Here is a 20,232-nt window from a genome sequence, read left to right as displayed (position 1 = left end):
AGTCAATGAACAATGAACTCTTCAGCAAAGAAATCGTTCGAAACTCCGAGCTACGTTGGCACCGAAGATACTAGTTCCCTTGTCAGACACACTTGCCTTGAAAGGTTTTGCCAATACTTAACCCGCATACCCGTACATTATCATCTGGGGGTTAGGAAAAAAAATACAACACTGATCGCCACTACCCCCTTGCTACTAAATAAGAGAAGAAAAAATATCTAAAATCATCAAAGTAAATGCAACAATAAGACACATCAGACGGGCAGGACAGCCCCATTCGGTCGGACGCTACAGTTGGACAGTTTGGTAAAGAAATACAAACGATTTTCCCTTTTGTGTTTGTACGTTTTGTGTACTTCCTTCGGGGGCCACATACCTGTGTACCCGTGTATTAGCTTAATAGACCGTCACTGGATGGTAAATCACATTGCACAACACAAAAACACAAAAACGGCCGACAGTGTTTCGCTCGTTCGCAAGCGATGATTTCCCTCGGTGCTCGGAACCGTTCTACCGTTGCGCCATGGCAGTATACGGTCGGGGCTTTTGTTTGGTGAAGAAAATCGCTCACCGAACGATGTTTGTGCCGAATCCATTGTTTGTTTCGCTGAGGCAGAAAAAAAACCACCTGTGGAAGCGGTGCGCGGGCGACGTATGGCGACGGTTCCCTTTTGTTGGAGCCACGTGGTATTCATTTTAACGCGCAATTAGGCAGATGAAAATTAAACGACCGGTGCAAACGTTGTACAAGCATGGGGAGGAGGAAAGAAAACACCATCGTACTCAATTTTCTTATACAAAGTTTTCCTCCAACATTGCGCAAACCCAGTTAAGATGAAAGCAACCAAGAATATCGGTTCTGTAGTTCCTTGGTGGATGGAAAATATTATGACAAGTGTTTTTTTTTGTTTGGTTTCCTCCCTCCTGTAGCATGAATAATACATGTACCGAGAGCAATTGCTATGGTCAGGTATTGCAGCTTTGTTCTGTGTCACTCCCCAGAATTGACCAATCCCTTATAAGCAATCAACATTTAGCTGTGAAGCACACATCTTTCCCGTGAGGTGCGCCTTCGTTTATTGCCCAACGTTGCAACGTTATTGCAATCATCACCTGAGGAGCATGGGTAAAAGCACGGTGGCAAACAAATGTCCGAAGGCAAAAAAAACGTCCGCTCGGTGGATTTCTATCGTACAAACTGGGGGATCCGTGGTGATGCTCCCTTCGGGAGGGACAAAGCTAACACGAAAAACGGTAAACAGCATAAAAAGATAGAAGCCACCTAATTGATTGCCCCTCGGAGGCACATATTCGGGTAAAACGGTTTGTCGTTTGGACGGGGGTCAAAAACAAAAATGGTGCAAAACAAAAATAAACACCACAGAATTCCTAGGACACTGCTCGTTCCCGTTTGCCCTGGTCACTACAAGAAAACAAACTTAATTTCTGCCGTGATTCGTCCCGTACCATTCGTACGGGGTGTCCGCTTTGCTAGTATTCTCGGGGAGGTCGGCTTTATTGCTTTCGGTTTTATTGTTTCTTGTCGAAGACTGTGTCACTTTGGTTGATCTTATTTGTACAAGCCGGGGGCTGGTGCCTTGAAGGGGCTTGATCGCGACAAACGGTAAACGGGCATGACAAAATACACCAGATCTAGTGACTGTGACGCTCATTCCACGAGAATATCAACGAAAAAAAAAGAAGGAAACCCCCAAAAGGCACCCGAACATTCGGTACACCGGAACGCGTGGATCGTTGAAGTCATCAAGGAGAGGAATGGGGAAATAATAAGAAAGTACCAGAAAGAGGAGAAAAATGAACAACAACCAAAATGAACAAACGCGAGGATTGGCCACAACGTCGACGGTTGGTGCTGTGGGAATAATAAATGTCCAAAAATCAAACAACTTTGACAAAGAACATAGCACAAACAACGGGTCTCTCGTGGATGGCGTGTTGCACGACGCTAGGTGTCGCACGACGGTGGGATTAGTAGAGCTTGGGCTTTTTTGGGGGGGAAGAACTGGTAAAAACATTGAAGCGTTCGTTGGTAAATAAACTAGAATGATAAGAACAATTGTTGAAAATATTAAAAATTCCGCCATAAAAATTTTGGGATGAAATGAGTCAATGAGAGAACAGAAAATTTAAACATATGTAAATTAGGAAGACGAAAATCGGTGTTCTATAATTGATTATCTATATAAACAGATATACAAATTTAAATGAAAATTTCTTAGAAACTTAGAAACTTAGAGGCGACATAAACTTTTTTGTCCTCTTTTACTTTTACTTTTGCCTGAAAAAAGGGAAGTACATGATAGTTGACTATTAATTTAAAAAAGATTATTTAAAAAAGAAAAAACATTTAAATGAATAATTCTTTCAGTTTGCAATTATAAAAAAGGCGGATAATATGTTTTTAAGTAATTAAAATTATTTCTTATAAAGCTTCAGTTTTGTCCAGTTATAATTGCGTATTTCGTTCTAATGTGCTTGGGCTAGAAGCGTGCGTTCCCTTCCCTCGGCAGCAGTAACAGCCAACTTTCACTGGAGCATGTAAGACAGTGGAGCACGATTCCAGATTACGATAAGACGAATGATAAAGAAGCCCCAGGCGACACCCGAGCAACACAGACCATGAGAACCGGCGTGTCGCGGCAAAAGTTGGGAAAAGTCTCGCGGTTTGGTTTTGCAACCTTTTGCTGGTGCGAAGGGGAACCAATGGGACAGGAGTGTGGGGGTCATGGTCGTGTTGCTGCTCGTTTGACAGTTCCGTGCCATTGAGCGTAACCTTTCCCGCTGCTGGGCGGGCATTCGCTGTTCATAAATTTTCATTGCCCATGTGTAACATGAAGTAAGTTTTTGGAGGACTCTTTGCCCGCTGTAGCTTCCCTGAATCTGCCAGAAGGATACGTGTCCGGATGCTGGTGTATAATCCATGGTAACAAATACCATGTGGTTGTGGAACAGATTTTGTGCCAAATAAAAAAAAAACACATTTTCCGTACAAGTTTTGTAACGAGTTTGTAGTAAATCACCACGAATGACAGATACCCTATTAACTATTGGGGAAGATCATTGACACAGCACAGGCATTGATTGACTTGATGGATTTAAGCGGTTTATCATAATCATGAAATAAATAAAAGCAAAACAAAAACACCGATAACATAACGTTGGCTTCATGGTGACAATATTCGGTAATGGAATTAGTTACAATCACACACCCGCACGTGCCCCAATAATGCTACCAAAACATCCGCATCCGCGAAGTAGAGTACAAGAATCAAGCTAAAAGTGGAAAACAATAATACACTCTTGGGGAGGAAGAGAGAGAGATAGAGAGAGGTATGCCTGGGGTTTTTCCACTTTCGTTTGGAGATGTTCATCGAAACAAAAACAAAACAAAAAACGTAAAAAGGACGTGAAGAATCAACAAAGCATTTCTCCACAATCCAATCACCCGTTAAGCAACATCATTTCGTTTACGTGATGTCATTCCGTTCCGGCACAGCAGGAACCGCTCATGGCGGTGTGTGTGTGTGTCCCTGATGCTTCGAAAGGACTTTCAGTTTTCTTTCTCGATACTGCACCACGGTTGTTGTGATTGGCTAACTCATGTTTCCCCACATCCAAAAAAACGGGAGTGGGCAAGCAAAGGGAAGGAAAACCGAATCAAGGCTGTGCTTAGTATTTATCCTTTCCAGAGATGGTACTGAGAAAATCTCGGTAAAAATCACAAGTATCCCAGGCGCTGACACGAGAAGCACTTGAGTGGCATATATGAGGCTGTACTTCTGTGTATGTATGTGTGTGTCTATGTAATGACACGTCCACCGTTTTTGGGGGGAGTAAAGGCCAAATACCGAAGCATATTGGAAGCTGGAAAATAGAAAAGTGAAATAATAGCACAAAACACCTCAGGAGAATTCCTTCCTTCATCCGGACACACACACATCTTGGCCGTCCAGGTGAAAAGAGGGCATGTGTTGGCGACACAATACACAATCTACAGCTCGCCGGAATCGGTCAAAAATGGTCAGATGGAACGGTCTGGGCGCAAAATAGCTGCAAATAACTGAGCATGGGTAAATATTTGCTGAATAATATATCATTCATGCTGCACGTGACATCAAATGAATAAATTGCATTCTGCTATTGCTGCCGTCGATCGAAACGGGGGTCTGCTTTTGCAACGGATGAATATTCAGTGCTCTCGGTGTAACGATGGCTTCCCCCTACTCTTCGGGGGGTTGGCTGCACAAATGAAGTGGATTTTTTATAAGAACTGTTGGTAAGTTAAATTTTCGAAAGGAAATAAAATATATTCTTCGCCAAATGTTTTAACCATTTTAAAAAGTAAATATGCTTCGTAAAATGTTATTATTATCATAATCAAATCGTTACTTAAATTATTAATTTTTACGCTCCTTAACAACATCATCATCCAAAGCAAATCTTTCCCAGCCTTTGCTCTTTTGATCTGCATTGCTTAGAATCCATTTACCCACCGACTATGTATCGTATTTCTACGAAGGTGTTAAAAATAGTCTTGAATATGTTTTTCACAACAAACTCCATTTATACACCCGGCGCATGAGTTTGAAGAATTGTGCACAGACGATCATGAAAGGTATCGAAGATTCGAAGAATATATATCTCATCTCATTGCTATCGAATAATTGGATCCGTTTCCTTTCATCGATGTTTACTAGAAACGGATGCTTTCAAAGGTTTAATGTACGCCTTTTGTGTGCATCTAGAAAGTGAAGGATAAGTGCGTCTATTCTTCAAAACCAAAAGATCATCCTTTACTTTATTTTATATTTTATTTTTTCAATCATGTTCGTAGATGTTTCTAACTGCTGGTTTGTATAAATTATTGATCTTAAGCTTTTTTTTTGTAATTTTTAATATATTCATTTAATTAAAATTTTCTAACAAGTATTGGCTACATAACATATAAAAACTCTTAAATTTCTTTAAGGCTATAAGGTTGGAAAATTGAAAGAAAACATACAAACGAAAATTTAACGTTAAAATAAATAAGAAAATTGAAGAATTGTCAAAAAATGAGTCTTAAACTATTTCTAAGTTTAATAATCCTCATATTAAAACCAACTTCAAGTTTTAAAGTCTGATCGTAGTAATTCAGCCAGTGGTGGGCAAAACTTCAATTTTGCCGGAGTCGAAGTAATCCGGAGTGTACTCCGGAGAAACTCCGGCATTATTAACGACCGGAGGAGGATTGGAAAAGCAAGTAAAGTGTAAAAACAGTTAAACTGCGCCCACCCACTAACCAAAGTTGAATCCGGAGTTAAAACAGGGAGTAACTCAGGACTAAACTCTAGACGCAGCACCGGAGTTAACTCTGGATGCAGCACTGTAGTTAGCTCCGGCGTAGTCCGGTATCAATTGCAGAGTAATTCGGAGTCGACTCCAGATTACTCCGGATTAAACTCCACATTTTTTCCTGGATTTGAATCCAGTTTTTATGCGTCGGGCTCGGAGTAGATTTAAGAATTCACTCCGGAGCTCCGAACACTAAACAGTTGCCTAGTTCTCAAAGTTCTATCTGGAACTAAGATGTGAGAATAGGCTTTCAAATAGACGATCCATCCCTCTTTCTCTCTTGTTGGCTTAACGCCCTCTAAGATCACGCCGACCATTTTTGGCATACTAGGCTTAGTTTACGGTGGGACGGTCCGGATGGGATTTGATACCCGGTTCTGTCGTGTGGAACCGTCAACATTTATTACATTCACCATCGAGCCACCCCAGACGATGCATCAATGATCCTGGTTATAGTCTTATCAAGGAATAACACAAAGTTTTTAAATAACATTTAAAATAAAAATATATTTATGATAACTTTAGTGATAGAATGTCCACGTTTACCTTCATTATAAAATAATTGGTGTTCTTAGGTGAGCACAATATCATGATGACAATTTTGGCTATCAAAAACAAATTTAAACGGAAAAATCAATCCATCCGATTTTCCAATTATTATATACAATTGTTAATCGTTTTCGTGGAACTGGCAAATCGGCAAACACTTTAACCGATGCGGCATTCCAAGCGCCGTAACACACACACACCGACCGAGCGTCTTTTAATTTCTTTTCACTTTCTGCCCTTCATTTACTTCAGCCGATGATGGTTGAGCCTCCCGGCAACAACCATTTTTGGGGTGTTTAATATACATAAAATTCACCGACAATATCTTGCTGGTATCGCTTAATTTAAAAAGTTTCGCTCAACGTTCGTCTCCCCGTTGACGGCGTTACCCTGGTCGGTTTGATTTTGGTATACGAATCCGTAGGACAGACGTTATCAGAAAACAGTGAGATGGAAAGGAAAAGAAAAAATGATTAAAAAAATGCGAAAAATGCTCAACAACACGAACAGTAAGCAAAACCTCTCACAACACAATAAAGCTGAGGCATCCTTCGTTCTTGTATTTGTTTTTTTTTTTTGCTTTTTTGCTTTTGCAAAAGAGGCCGAACAAAAGCAAACGATCGGCGGCCCGGCAGCATGGCAAAAGCAAGTTGGTCCGATGGGAAATTTACTTGCACTAACCATCTCACACAATGTGCGGCATCCTGCATGCGAGAGTGGTGGATAAGAAAATTGTTTTCCCGTTCCTTGACAACGTGATATACCCACACACATACACAGAGAGATAGTAAGTCCCCATAGCACTTTGTTTCGACGACGCCAGCCCTACGTCTTATGGTGCGTTCTGTCTGCCCTTGTCCCCGCGTGTTTTGGAGCGGGTTAGGCGCAAGATGCTTCGTGCCCGGTTGCGGTCGGTTGTTGACGGTTTTATGAGCTTTTCACCAGCCGAAAAACCTTGGGCATGGGGTTGCGGATGGACGCGTCAAAGCGCAGTGCAAATCATAAATAAAATTGCCATCCCTCGAATAACATCAAAACCCCTTTTTTCTACGTAAAGTCACTGTGGAATTGAATCGCGTTTCGTTTTGTGTGTTTGCTGGTTTTTTTTTGTTCCACCCCTTTCCGGTCGGTGCTTATTTCGATTTTAAGCGGCAAGATGAATACGACGGCTTGTTACCTCCCCGGGCAGTTGCGGGTTGAGTTTGACTGCACAGTCAAATTTTTATGATCTGTCTGCTTTTGTCGTGAAGTTATTGGCAAAGCTCGTGGCGATATTATTACACCGGCGAAACCATTCCGTTGCGTTTGTTCTGTGTATATATGGTAACATTTTTAACATTCATAAAAGGTGATAAATTTTTTGATGTATTCTTTAGTTTTAAAATTAAATTTTAAAGATTTGGTAAATATTGGTTTAAATACCAGCATGACAATTTTTATAGCGTAACTAAAAAAATGTAAAATTGTAAAGTAAAAAATATCGAAAATAAAAGTAAAATTATCGTCACCAAAAAAAAAATGTAATTCCAACACGAGTTTGGAAAACCAAAATTAATACGCCCAAATGTATGCAAAGTCTCTCGGTTCGTAAATTTAATTTTCAATCCTAGCAATTTTCCAACAGCTAAGTAATTGGGAAGCAAAAAAAAACAACCACAACAAAACAACAAAAGAAAAGTGATACAAAATTAATCTCATGAAAAAACGGTTAAATCCGTTTTCGAGCATCGTGAGTGAGATAGACTTGCGATAGACGTTTGTTTTTTCAACAAATATTTGTCTTGGCACGCTTAAGAATTCACTGTACGGTGCTACGATGCTACTAGCATGAAGGCAAGAGTTACAGATTCAACTTCGAACTCCACGTCTCACACACAACCGCCCCCACACACACCCACACATACACACACACACCTACGTACACCATTCGTTCAACGTTTTAGCAAACGCGTAAGCGACAAAATGCGGTTACAAAAGCACAAGACATTTCGCAATGTGATAGCGAGAAAGTGAATTTCTCAAACTGGATTTTATAATGTTTTTGTTTTTCCGACTGCACCCAACAGACAAAAAGAAAACTGGTGTTAGGGGGAGGTGGCAGCGGGGTAGAGAGGCCCCTTTTCCTTTCACAAGCGATTTTCCATTATTTTGGGGCCAATACTGTCGATGCCGAAGCGTCTCTAGTGGGCCGGCTTAGTGCTCCGCAGGCGTATAAACATATTAGCAGTCAGTTTAGGGAAGCAGATTTCAGCAGGCCGAAACGAATGGAATCAAATATCAGCCAATTGTTGAAAACGGAACTGCGGAAGGAAGGGATCTCCTTTGGGGATGCTGTACTCATCTTCCGTTTTTTTCCGGGCGTCGAGCGGTTCCTTTCTTGGAACCGACCACCACTTTCGAGCCGAGTGTTTGTACAGCTGGTTCGACCACGGATTTCCTTATTGTTGGAGCGTAGTAGTATAAAATGGATGATACATTTTCGAGACACAAAAAGAATGTGGAGATGTTTAGAAATCTCTAAAACAGTACAAAATTATTGTCAACATATTGCTCTTAAAACAGCAAGAGCTATAAAATTTAAAAATAAAATCAAATGACAAATTTACTAGAAAAATTGATTACAAAAAATCTGGAGAAAATTTCAAATCAATTCATTCACTGGTTTCCGAGAAACTCTGGGAACCGATTTGCAAAATGTGTTTTTGAGAAAAATACCAAATTTTCTTTTAACCAAATGTTCTTTAAATTTCGAGCTTCAAAAAAATGACAAAAAAAATAAACATAATTTTCTTCGAACATGTTGACTGTATATCCCCCTTTGGTAGAGATTGTAAAGTGGTAATGCAAATAAATCATGATTTAAACTTAATAATACTGATCATCATTTTATGCATCGACTTATTCAACAATTCATAACCAATAGAATAAACTTATTGAACTTAATTTTTCAGGCAATGAAAAACAATTCATTTCAAGGTTAGAAATTTTCTGAAATAATTTATTCTTTGCAAATTAAGGAATATTTTTTTCTATTTCTTTTAAACTTGTGTTACAACATAAAACATATGAAAAGTTGTTTCATTTAACAGAGTTTTCTTTTCCAACTTTTTGTGTTCTCACTGCACAATCACTCAAAATACACTTACATAAACACGATGAAAAGCTTTACGCTGATGTTGCTTTTTTTTAAGGTAAAATTTCACTCCCATTTACAATCATTGATTATGATAACATTGTGTGTTTTTTTTCAATTTTAAGCACTATTTCCTTAACTTCCAGACAATAGTCAAATATGAAAAGGACACCTTGCCCCCAATGGAGTGATATGATTTATCAACAAATCACAGAAACGATATTAAACAGCAGAAAGCACTACCCCGCTGCCAGCTGCGTGCGTTACGCAATAAGGCGCATGGTTGCGGTATCAAGGAACGTGAGGCAACTGAACAAAATGTTAAGGAGGGGAAACCCCGTATTCCAGTGTCTCGTTTAAACTCTCCATCACCCAATGTACGAAGCGATATTTGTTCCTTACCCAAAACCATCCCGTTTTGGTGCAGTTCTTCCGCAAAACCGGCAAATGTTCAGCATGCGGTATACAAGTCTTGCGGGTACATCTTGCCAATAAATGTCCTTCCTTGAGGATATGGTCGGTTTGTGTGCGCCACAGGATACCGGTGTAAGCACACTGAGGATGGTGTGTTTTGTCTTCTGCAAAAGCACGCTGCGTGAACATTGCGACTTGCGATGCGAACCCTACCCGGTGCACTATTTCAACATGCAAACCGGCAACCCTTCCACCACAAAATGTCAAATGCCCGGTTTGTGACATTCGAGTTTCAGGTTCGATTTTTCTCGGAAAACCCACCAAAAGAATCCAATAACCGCCAGTCCCGATTTCATCATTTTTGCTGACTACGGAACGAGGCGCTGTATGTTTGATACCCTTGTACAATAGTTTTCGATAGCCATCGAAACAGTTCGGTCTTGTGTGTGTGTGTGTGTCTTTTTTCTTCTTTTTTTTGCTCGGTTGAATAATTCAGCTATGAAACGGTTTTTTTTTTGGGGTTTTTTTTCCATTTCGATTTTCAATACCGGCAAGCATCGGAATGAGATTTTGTTTTCGCCTTCCATTTCATCTGTGACCGTGCACGGGATTAAGATTATTTTTAGTTTTTACACATTGTTGGTGTTTTCTGCTGGTTTTGCATTAATTTTTCATATCCCTCCTCACCAGTATGATGCGTATTGGTTGCGATTGTTGAATTTTGTATAGAGTGTGCTTTATAAACTTTTTTTCCCGCCGGTTACGTTACGTAAAGTCTAACGTAGTGTTCTTTTGTTTCGCACTTTTCTTACCCACTGTTTTGCATATTCAATGGCTAATCAAAATGGAAATATCTGTGCAATGTGGTTGCGATGATGTATGTTTTCATTTTCTTATATTTTTTCTTACATGTTTGTGTGTTTCATGTGTGAAAAAAAGCATTTCCGGGGTAGGAGTGTTATTTAAAAAGTTGTTTAAGTTTAACAAAAATTAGTCACAATACGAAAAATATAGTTGAAATGTTAATTTGCTTTTTAACTTTGATATTTTATCATATTTTTCTTCTCTTTTTCTTCTTCTTCTTGCTCGGTTAGAACGGCCTGGTCGTATCAATACTTATTTTACCACGTAGCAGCATAGTCGGTCCATGCTACGCGTATGGGATTTTATCCCCAGTCCTGCCGTGTGGGGCGGCGCCGTTTTGTCACATACACCACCGGACCGCCCCATATTTTTCTTCTCTAATACCTATGTAATTTAAATTTGAGTTAAGTTCAGTTTAAAAGTTAATTTGAATTAATTTTTTTAATTTTTCAGCCGAAAAAAAAATAGAATCATAAATAAAAAAGAACAATATAAAACATTTTTATTGCAACTTTGAGCTTTTATATTTTTATATTTTAGGTAACGGCCCGGTGGTGTATGTGTTAAACGGTACCAGTTCCACACGACAGGACCGGGGATGAAATCCCATCCGGATCTCCCTAGCAAGGACTGACTATTCGGCTAAAAGGTAAAAATTAATCTAGTAAGCCAGAAATGGCCGGCGTGACCTCTTCTAAGGTCCTTAAGCCAAGAAGAAGAAGAAACTTTTAAATTTTCCATCCTGAAAATTTGTTGATCAAAAAATCTAGAAAACAAAAATTCTAAAAGAGTTAAGTTTTTTCAATAAAATGCCCTTTAGGATAATCTAGGTAGTTTAGCTTTTAGATAGGTTAGTTTCTTTTAGATATAAGATAATTGTAAGTAAAAACTTTTTTTCCCGTGAGTTTTTCTGTAACTAATTTTTCTCACATTACCACTCTCAAAACAAAAAAAGAAACATAATTAATGCACGGGAAATGCTATGAAATAATCCTAAATCAATGCGGAAAGATGAGTAAGTTGAACCCATCATAAAAAACCATTTGTACACTGTAATACAACATCAAATTATAGTAATCCAATAAAGAAGAACTTAACTAACTAACTAACTCAATAAAATGCCCTATGGATAATAATAAAAAAACTACTTACCGCAACTTATCCACAAAATGAAGAAACCCAACAATAACGTTATTCTGATATTCCACATCCTGTTCGCACATACCATGATGATAATTGCCGTTTCACTTCAATGTAATATTTTTTTCGTTAAGCTTTTCTTTTTTCTCCAATCTTTATTTCTTTCTTTCTTCCCACACACACACTTTAACTCACAAAGTGCACGATTCGAATTATTATCACAAATCGCTACACAATCGTGCACATCGGTCGATCATACGTACATCAAAATGGGTTTCGCTTTAACCGGCCACCTTTACAAACTGCACACATGCCAATCGTTTCCCTCTATCAGCCTGACGACCCGCTGGCACGGAGCAACATTGTGTGACCATAGTACATACTCCCTTACGCAGGATGCACCGTTGTGCAACATATTCACATTTGCACATTCACGTGCACAGAAAACGTACACAACTAGCAGCACACATACACTATACAGGGTGACATCGTAGAACTGATACACTTATTTGAGAGCCCCTGTATTGTGTTTACTATCACTGTATGTCAAACACATGGGTATATTTTGACAGATAAACTTGTTTACTGTTAATGTGCAAACCGTTTACTTCGTGTTTGATTCAATTTTTTAGTAAACTACAATGGATTCAAGTCGCGAACAAGTAAAAATTTTACATTTGCAAGGTTTGACAAACATTCAGATTAGGCAGAAACTGTCTCATCTCAAGTTAAGCAGATTATTCGTCTACCGGACCATCAAGCGGTACGAGGAGACAGGCACGATTGTTCCAAAGAAGAAACCGGGCAAAAAACGGACAGTCCGAACTCCAGCGGTGATCAAAGCGGTAAAGGAACGAATACGACGGAATCCAGCTCGCTCGGGAAGAAAAATGGCGCGTGAAATGAATATGAGCCACTTTGCCATGCAAAGCATTCTGAAAAAGGATCAAGGCAACAAACCGTATAAAAAACAGAAAATTCACGGTTTAACCAGCAAAAATATTGCCGACAGGGTTGCCAGATCTCGCTTGCTGCTGAAGACGCACGCTGGCCATAACATCATCTTTTCGGACGAAAAACTGTTCACATTGGAGGCACCCTTGAATAAGCAGAACGATCGTGTTTATGGAGCATCTCTTCGGGATATACCAGCAGATAAAAGAGCAGTCGAACGGTATCAAAATGCGTCATCGGTGATGGTTTGGGGAGCTATCTCGACAAAAGGGAAGTTACCGCTTTTATTCATCGATAAAGGCGTGAAGATCAACAAGGAATACTATTTAGAACACGTTCTGCAAGGCCACTTAAAACCATACGCTAAGAAGCTTTTTGGCAACGACAGTTTTTGCTTCCAACAGGATTCAGCTCCAGCCCATAAGGCTTCGATCGTTCAGGAGTGGTGCAAGGAGCATTTGCCATGTTTCATCAGTGCATCGGAATGGCCAGCTGCGTCTCCGGATTTGAACCCGTTGGACTTCAGCACATGGGGATACATGCTAGGAAAGTTGGGTGAAGTCAAACATCTGAATTTGGACGGATTCAAGAGGCGGTTGTTGAAGATATGGGACGAAATGCCGGATGAAGTTGTGCGTGCGGCTTGCAACGACTTCAAACAGCGCCTACGGGCCGTTATCAAGTGCAAAGGCGAAAGATTTGAAATAAATTAAGTAAAATGCAAGTTTAATACTAATAGATGTTATTTCAATCGATTTCGAAGAAAAATGATACCGGGTTTCAATTTTAATTAAATTTACAAAGTGTATCACTTCTACGATGCCACCCTGTATACTGTAGCACATACACACCGACGCACAGATACGTTAGAGCTTCATTTCAGATGAGGCAACGCTTCTGTTTTGGGGCAGACAGCAAATCGTGGGCTTTTGAAGCAAGTGGTCCATATATCCATGTGGACACTGTTACGGGAGTTAAAAACTAGCTTTGATGCACATTCTTTCTATTGATGTCACTTTCCACTAATGCGTATAATAAAAATAAAAATGATTGAGTGATGTTGGCTACTAACTTTTGAGGTATGTATTTCATGCGTGCAACACTTTTTCTTCCAAAAGTTGTCTGTTTGATTGTAATCCTTTATTTGTTATTTGAACTTAAAGCAAAAATTGCATTTTATTATTTTTTTTGTGAAAATCCTCTTTCCTTCAACAGTTGCCTAATTGTGGGTATAGAATTTTAAAACAACATTAGTTTTTGGCTGCATAATGCATCTTACTCCATTTACCATCACACCATTGCACACTGCACCGTATGAAACGTTCCCGCCTAAACAAGAATTCATTCACTGCTGAAGAACAACTTTTCATCCTGCTGCACTAACAAGGCATATGCACTTGGGGTAGTAACTGCAACGTTACAATGCTCCTGCACTTTGGCAAATGCCAACATAATTAAAAAAAAATCTCCCGTTTTGCAGTGTGCAATACCGGCGAAGAGAAACGAACCCGACCACATGGTGGTGTGTTTTTGTCGTATTTTTCACTTGTGAACTACCCCCCCCAAAATGAACAAAAACTCACCACTACAGCTTAACGGGCTGCAACGCTTCACAAGGGTGCAATCTCTTTCAACGCACTACGCTGAAACTTTACTATAACAATCAAACAGAGAAAACACAAACTTGGAAAAAAAGAAAGCTAACGTTCACCATCATCACACTTTGTACCCCCCCTTCGGGGTGCGCGATTTTCGGTGTCCTGCTAAAAACAGCTAACCACCACCGTAGCCTAGCGATGCGTGTTTTCCCCGTCACGGCCGTGTTAAGTGGTCGACCTGCCGCAAGCTGGTGTCCTGGAAGAGGGTTGCTGATCACCCGGTTCGGTGCGTACCGAGCATTGCCACTTGCTCTACGGTTCGGCACAACCCTCGAGCCCGTTTCCCGCGTCCGTTGGCTTGGCAACAGGAGTCACTCAAGCCGTGTGTGCATTTCTTTCCTTTCGACCAATCCGAACGACACAACGTTTGCTCCACGACTGAGTGGGCTAGCCCGCTTCGGGCAAGCTTTTGGCTCCCCGAACCGATTCACTTCCGCCGGAGAAATGATTCACGCAGACACGCGCAAAACATTTGCACAAAATTCTATGTAGTTACGCTGTTGAGAGAATGTAGCGCAATGAAAGAGCAGAGCAAAACGATGAGAGAGAAAGCATTTTGCAATATTTGTACTATGCAATACGGGAGAGCAGAACGAGACAGGAGCCGAAACCGTCCGCTTATCTCACAAACAGCTTTTTCACTCTCTGCAGCATCCTTGAAAGCTTTTGTCTACCGTTTTTATAGCCGTTACGGTATCAATAGAAAGTTGGTGGTTGATTAGAAAGAAAAAACTCATGTAATTTCCTTTCCAAAAGTTACTTTCTAAAAATGTCCAATTCTTCGTTGATTTTCCCACAGTTCTTAATTAACATGTTAGGCGTTAGAAAGCGATACAGGGACGATCATGGCGATTTACATGGGCAGATTAAAAAATAAACCTTAAAAATTTTACTTTCAGCATCGAACAGTTCTACGGTCGGACATGCTTCCGGTGGTTGGAAGCATCTCCGTCAGCTGTCAAATCCTGGTGGGGAAATAGAGAGGGCATGCGCACTGATCTTCTCACGCCACGTTTCTCATCATGAATTTTCATTTTCTTACATTGAAGCTTTCGCTTACTTTCTTAAGATGTATTCCTTTTGGTAAAGAGATCTGCTCAGTTGCAGTGTAAGCTAAGAAAGATCACCGCCGTATAAAAGCTATCTAGAGATCATTTGTTTGATTTTATATCAATATGATTTAATGTTGGCGTTTTTTTTTTGTATGGTAATAACATTTTTTCGATTTGCTTTGCTTTTATTATATTTTCTTCTATTATTTACTTACTTATCAGACTAGCTAAAATCGCACACGGTCGAGCGCCGTCGAGCTGATAATTAGTTATCGAGGTTTTTGGGTCAGGGGATTGGGGGCGGATTGGGTCGTTCGATCCCACCCATGTCTGGTGTGCCTAATTCGTTGTACGATGTTAAACTGATCCTACAACCTGTAGGGCTCGTCATTGTAGCGGCTCCTCTATAGTTCTTCCACATATACGGGATGATACGGGAAAATCCTTACGAGCATCTTCCTCTCGAACGCGAAAATAAGGACTTCGTCAGCTTTGGGCAAAGTACTTGTCTCAGAGGCGTATGTGAGCGTACTATTGCTTTTGTATAAAAAAAACCAGCTTTGATCGTCTCAACAGGTATTTTGTGTGGAAACGAAAGAACGGATGGCATCCAGCACCCTAGCGCGTATCTCAACCTCGACGTTGATTTATTTAAGTAAAAATACATCCAACAAATCCAGCATTGCAAAGCCGTTCTTCAGTGCACAGAACCAAAACAATAATTGCGCATTAAAAATTTCCTTCAAGTTATATCCATTAAACTGCTTTCAAACAAACGACAATCTTAAACTGTCAAAACATTTATTTTGTGTAGTTTCATACATTTTTATTCTTTATATAAATTGAATCGTTCGATAACGACTTACATGTGCTTTAAACATTTTGCATCACTAAAGAACTAAGCCGTCTTTGGTCTTATCATCATTTTTGAAGTTTTAATTAACCCATGAATGCCATAAAATGTTTCCCAATACATTACCCTTTCATGTCTGTGAAATGCTGTGTTATCATATCGTCCATTGAGATTACTGTAAATACAATGCAAATGGTAAGTTTATCACTATATATATATATATATATATATACAAGTAATTGATTACTAACATACCTCGTACCACAACCACCGAACCACCATGCCCCTTTTGATTTTACTGCACAATTTTCTTCTCTCCATGTATCATTATCCGCATCGAGTGTAGAAAATTTCTTACCCTGATGGTAACGGAAAGAATCGCCAGCGTTTCCGGAATGTCTGCCTAGCTTCTTCAATACATACTTTTCGTTTTCGTCTCCGATCTCGAATTTATCATATTTGGCGAACTTCTTGTTGCCTTCGATATCTTCCAGGAGGACTACCAACTCATGTGGACCTGATACTGTCAACTGATGAATACGATCAAGACCCAACCAGAACTCTCCTTCCAAATTTCCAAATCCATTCTTGTACTCTTGCCAATTCCGATAGAAATCCGTTGATCCGTTAAAGCGATGTTGAATTACAATCCAGCCTCCGTATTCGTAATCTTGATCACACAGCACCCTGATCGGTTCCTTGAAGGTGTTATCTGGTTGAATGGTGTATATTCCGGAAGAGGGAACCTCGGCGCAGGATGTGTACACATTGTCACGCATCTGTTGCATGATGTTTTCCATTCTACTGATTAAATCACTTAACTTTGTTATTATTTGTTCTTCTTTCTCAGTCGAGCGATCTTCTAGAAATTGCAGTTTCGTCATGATCATTTCGAAAGCAAAACCTTGAACAGCACTAGATGTATCCGCAGTTGGAGCACATTGTATACCATCAATGGAACAACACAGAATAAACCCAAATAGAATGTTGATCTTGAACATGTTGATATCACTGGTGTAACTGTAACAATGACACTTTCAGCTAAATGTAAACCTTTTTATATATGTTCAAAGAGAAATGTTAACAAAGAGAAATGAAACAAAGCCGTTTAAAGAGAATGTCAAACTTATCTTTTGATTGACCATGGACAATGTGAGAAATGTTCACTCTATGATAAATATTATTCATATTAAACGCCCTCATAGTCCAATGCTAGTATACAAGTTCGTTATAGTGCTTTATCTGCAAAAATTATGGCAACTGTTGGTTTTTAGCCGTGATACTACAGATAAATAGCTACTTCTCGGAACAGGAATATCTGAGGGTCAGAGCTCAAAGCATATCTTGTACCGAGATACCCTTGAACTCAATAGAGCGCTGGAGCAATCTTTTCTTGTTGGAGAACAATGATTCAACGTTTGACATACAAATAAAATCTAATAAAAATATTATTTTCGACGAGTCGAATTCGCTGTACGATAGTGAGCACATTGTAGAATTCTTGGAGCTCCTCATTGCAGCGGCTTCACCCAATGGAGAAGCATTCCTTCTATACCGGATTAAAACTCCTTCCGAGCATCTTCCTCTCGAATACGAATCAGAGGGTTTCATAAGTTTTAGGCAAAGTTCATGTCTCAGAGGCGTATGTGAGCGTACTACGAGGACTGACAATAAAATAAGGTCTCCAACGCTGCAACTTCGCCGGATCACGCGCTAGGCGAAATCTGGCAACACCGCCGTGTTCCTTGGTTCCCCTCCTACCACTTTGCTGCTGGGTGAGGCTTACCCGACCGCTCAGTCTTGGCTGAGTAGCCGTCAACGATGGAGGTACCCCTCGCGTCAGCGTCCAAGTGCGAATTGCGTTCTGTAATACGTTTTTTGAGTGCGAAAAAGGTGACACCTATTGAAATCCATCGTCAACTAGTTGAAGTTTACGGGGAAAAGTGTATGGACATAAAAAACGTGCGTAAGTGGAGCCGCGAGTTCAATTCAGGGCGCACTAATGTTCACGACGAGGAGAGAAGTGGCCGACCGTCGGTCTCGGATGCGATTGTTCAAGCAGTGGAGGCAGAAATGGTCAAAAACCGCCGTGGGACAATTAGGGACTTGGAAGAGAAGCTTGGAGGAGTGTGTAGCAGCGAAACAATCCGTCATATCCTTGTGAACAACTTGCAGTATCACAAAGTTTCTGCCCGATGGGTGCCGAAACAGCTGACCGAAGACCACATGAAGCGGCGCGTGGAATTTGACTGGGACATCATCGATCACCCTCTCTATAGTCCCGACGTGGCCCCAAGTGATTACCACATGTTCCCCGCCCTGAACAAACATCTCGGAGGGAAGAAGTTTGAAAGTGACGCGGAGGTTCAGAAAGAGGTCAACACCTGGGTGCGCGAGGCGGACGGAGAGTGGTATTCTGCCGGCATAGACAAGTTCATCGTGCGGATGCGCAAGGTGTTGGAAAAAATGGCGATTATGTAGAAAAGTAGCCAAGACCTTGCCCTTTCCAACGGTGTATCGCTTTTTGTAAATACATGTCATTTTCTATGAAAAAAAATTGGAGACCTTACTTTATTGTCAGCCCTCGTATATAGTTTCTATATAATCTCAGCTTTAATCGTCGCGACAGGTACTTTGTGTAGAAACGTTTCACCAGACTGTAGAAAGACCGGATGGCATTCAACATCCAGCGCGTATCTCAACATCAACGTTGATTTATTTAAGTAAAAATACAACCAACAAATCCAACATTGCAAGGCCGTTCTTCAGTGGACAAAACCAAAAAAAGTAATTGCGCATTATAACTTCCCTTCAAACTATATCCATTCAACCAGGGATGAGCAACCTTTTAAAGCTTCGGGCCACATTAAAAATCAAAAACTGGTTGGCGGGCCACATTGCAAGATGCATTGATATAATAATGAATGTAGTAAAGCTGCTTTTATCCGGACTTTTTCGGACTAGATGCATTGCTGTATTTTTGAAAAGTGAATTAGGATTAAAAATCTTTCTTTTTTAGTTTTGAGTGTTGTATTAATTTAATTTAATTCGCTTTTAATTCTTAATTACATTTGATATAAAATTTGCTATTGGCTATTCGCGGGCCACATAAAACCACTTCGAGGGCCGCATGCGTCCCGCGGGCCCCAGGTTGCTTATGCCTGCATTAAACTGTTTTCAAACAAACGACAATCTTCAGCAGTAAAAACATTTATTTTGTGTAGTTTAATAATTTTTTATTCTTTATATCAATTGGATTGTCCGATAACGATTTACATGTGCTTTAGAAAATATTGCATCACTAAATAACTAAGCCGTCTTTGGTCTTATCATCATTTTTGAAATTTTGAGTAAATCACGAAACCAATTAAATGTTTTCGTGTAATCATCTCCAGTTCCGTATCGTCCATTGAGATTGCTGTAAATACGATACAAATGGTAAGTTTTATCACTATTTATATAAGGAATTGATTACTATACCATACCTATATCCACAATCACGGAACCACCATGCTCCATTCAATGTGTCTGCGCAATTTCTCGAGCTTGCGTCATTATCCGCATCGAATGTAGAAAATTTCATGCCCCGATCGTGATAAAAAAAATTGCCATCCGATCCAGAATAATTACGTAGCTTCTTCAATACATATTTTTCGTTTTCGTCTCCGATCTCAAACTGATCGTACTTGGCGTAAATTTTATAGCCATCAAAATCTTCCAGCAGCACTACCAACTCATGTGGACGTGAAACTGTCAACTGATGAATACGGTCCAGACCCAACCAGAATTCCCCATCCAGATTTCCAAATCCATTCTTGTACTCTTGCCAATTCCGATAGAAATTCGTCGATCCGTTAAAGCGATGTTGAAATACAATCCAGCCTCCGGATTCGTAATCTTGATCACAAAGCACCCTCATCGGTTCATTGAAGGTGTTATCCGGTTTTATGGAATATATTCCGGAAGAGGGAACCTCGCCGCAAGATGTGTACACATTATCACGCACTTTGTTTGAATCGTTCTTGTGTTGCATGATGCTTTCCATTCTACTGCATAAATCACTTATCTTTTTTACCAGCTGTTCTTCCACCTCAGTGAAACGATCTTCTAGAAATTGCAGTTTCGTCATGATCATTTCGAAAGCGAAACCTTGAACAGCACTAGATGTATCGGCAGTTGGAGCACATTGTATACCAACAATGGTACAACACAGAGTAAACCCAAATAAAAGGTTGATCTTGAACATGTTGATTTCACTTG

The 20,232-nt window shown here is 40.0% G+C and overlaps 3 protein-coding genes across 7 annotated transcripts in view; all 3 read right to left on the bottom strand.

The window, feature by feature from the left end:
• Positions 1 to 11,929, bottom strand: part of LOC125770927 (Down syndrome cell adhesion molecule-like protein Dscam2) — a 369,720-nt gene extending 357,791 nt beyond the window's left edge. For all 5 annotated transcript variants that reach the window (XM_049441012.1, XM_049441008.1, XM_049441010.1 and 2 more), the window contains exon 1: positions 11,468 to 11,929. In XM_049441012.1, coding sequence (XP_049296969.1) covers positions 11,468 to 11,543 — 76 coding nt within the window. In that variant the 5' untranslated portion in view covers positions 11,544 to 11,929. The remainder of the gene's footprint in view (positions 1 to 11,467) is intronic.
• A 4,338-nt stretch (positions 11,930 to 16,267) lies between these two features.
• LOC125767124 (ryncolin-1-like) lies at positions 16,268 to 16,772 on the bottom strand. The gene is made up of 2 exons (XM_049433385.1): positions 16,396 to 16,772; positions 16,268 to 16,331 (listed from the first exon to the last, which is right to left on the bottom strand). The coding sequence occupies exons 1-2, from the start codon at positions 16,770 to 16,772 to the stop codon at positions 16,268 to 16,270; spliced, it is 441 nt and encodes a 146-aa protein (XP_049289342.1).
• A 1,600-nt stretch (positions 16,773 to 18,372) lies between these two features.
• On the bottom strand, positions 18,373 to 20,232 carry LOC125770995 (ficolin-1-like). Its single transcript, XM_049441166.1, has 2 exons — positions 19,458 to 20,232; positions 18,373 to 19,390 (listed from the first exon to the last, which is right to left on the bottom strand). The coding sequence occupies exons 1-2, from the start codon at positions 20,216 to 20,218 to the stop codon at positions 19,282 to 19,284; spliced, it is 870 nt and encodes a 289-aa protein (XP_049297123.1). The 5' UTR covers positions 20,219 to 20,232; the 3' UTR covers positions 18,373 to 19,281.

Source organism: Anopheles funestus, chromosome 3RL (assembly GCF_943734845.2).
Source record: "Anopheles funestus chromosome 3RL, idAnoFuneDA-416_04, whole genome shotgun sequence".
NCBI classification, from domain to species: Eukaryota; Metazoa; Arthropoda; class Insecta; order Diptera; family Culicidae; genus Anopheles; species Anopheles funestus.
The sequence above is the reverse complement of the archived record's forward strand: the minus strand, read 5'-3'. Positions and strand labels throughout refer to the sequence as shown.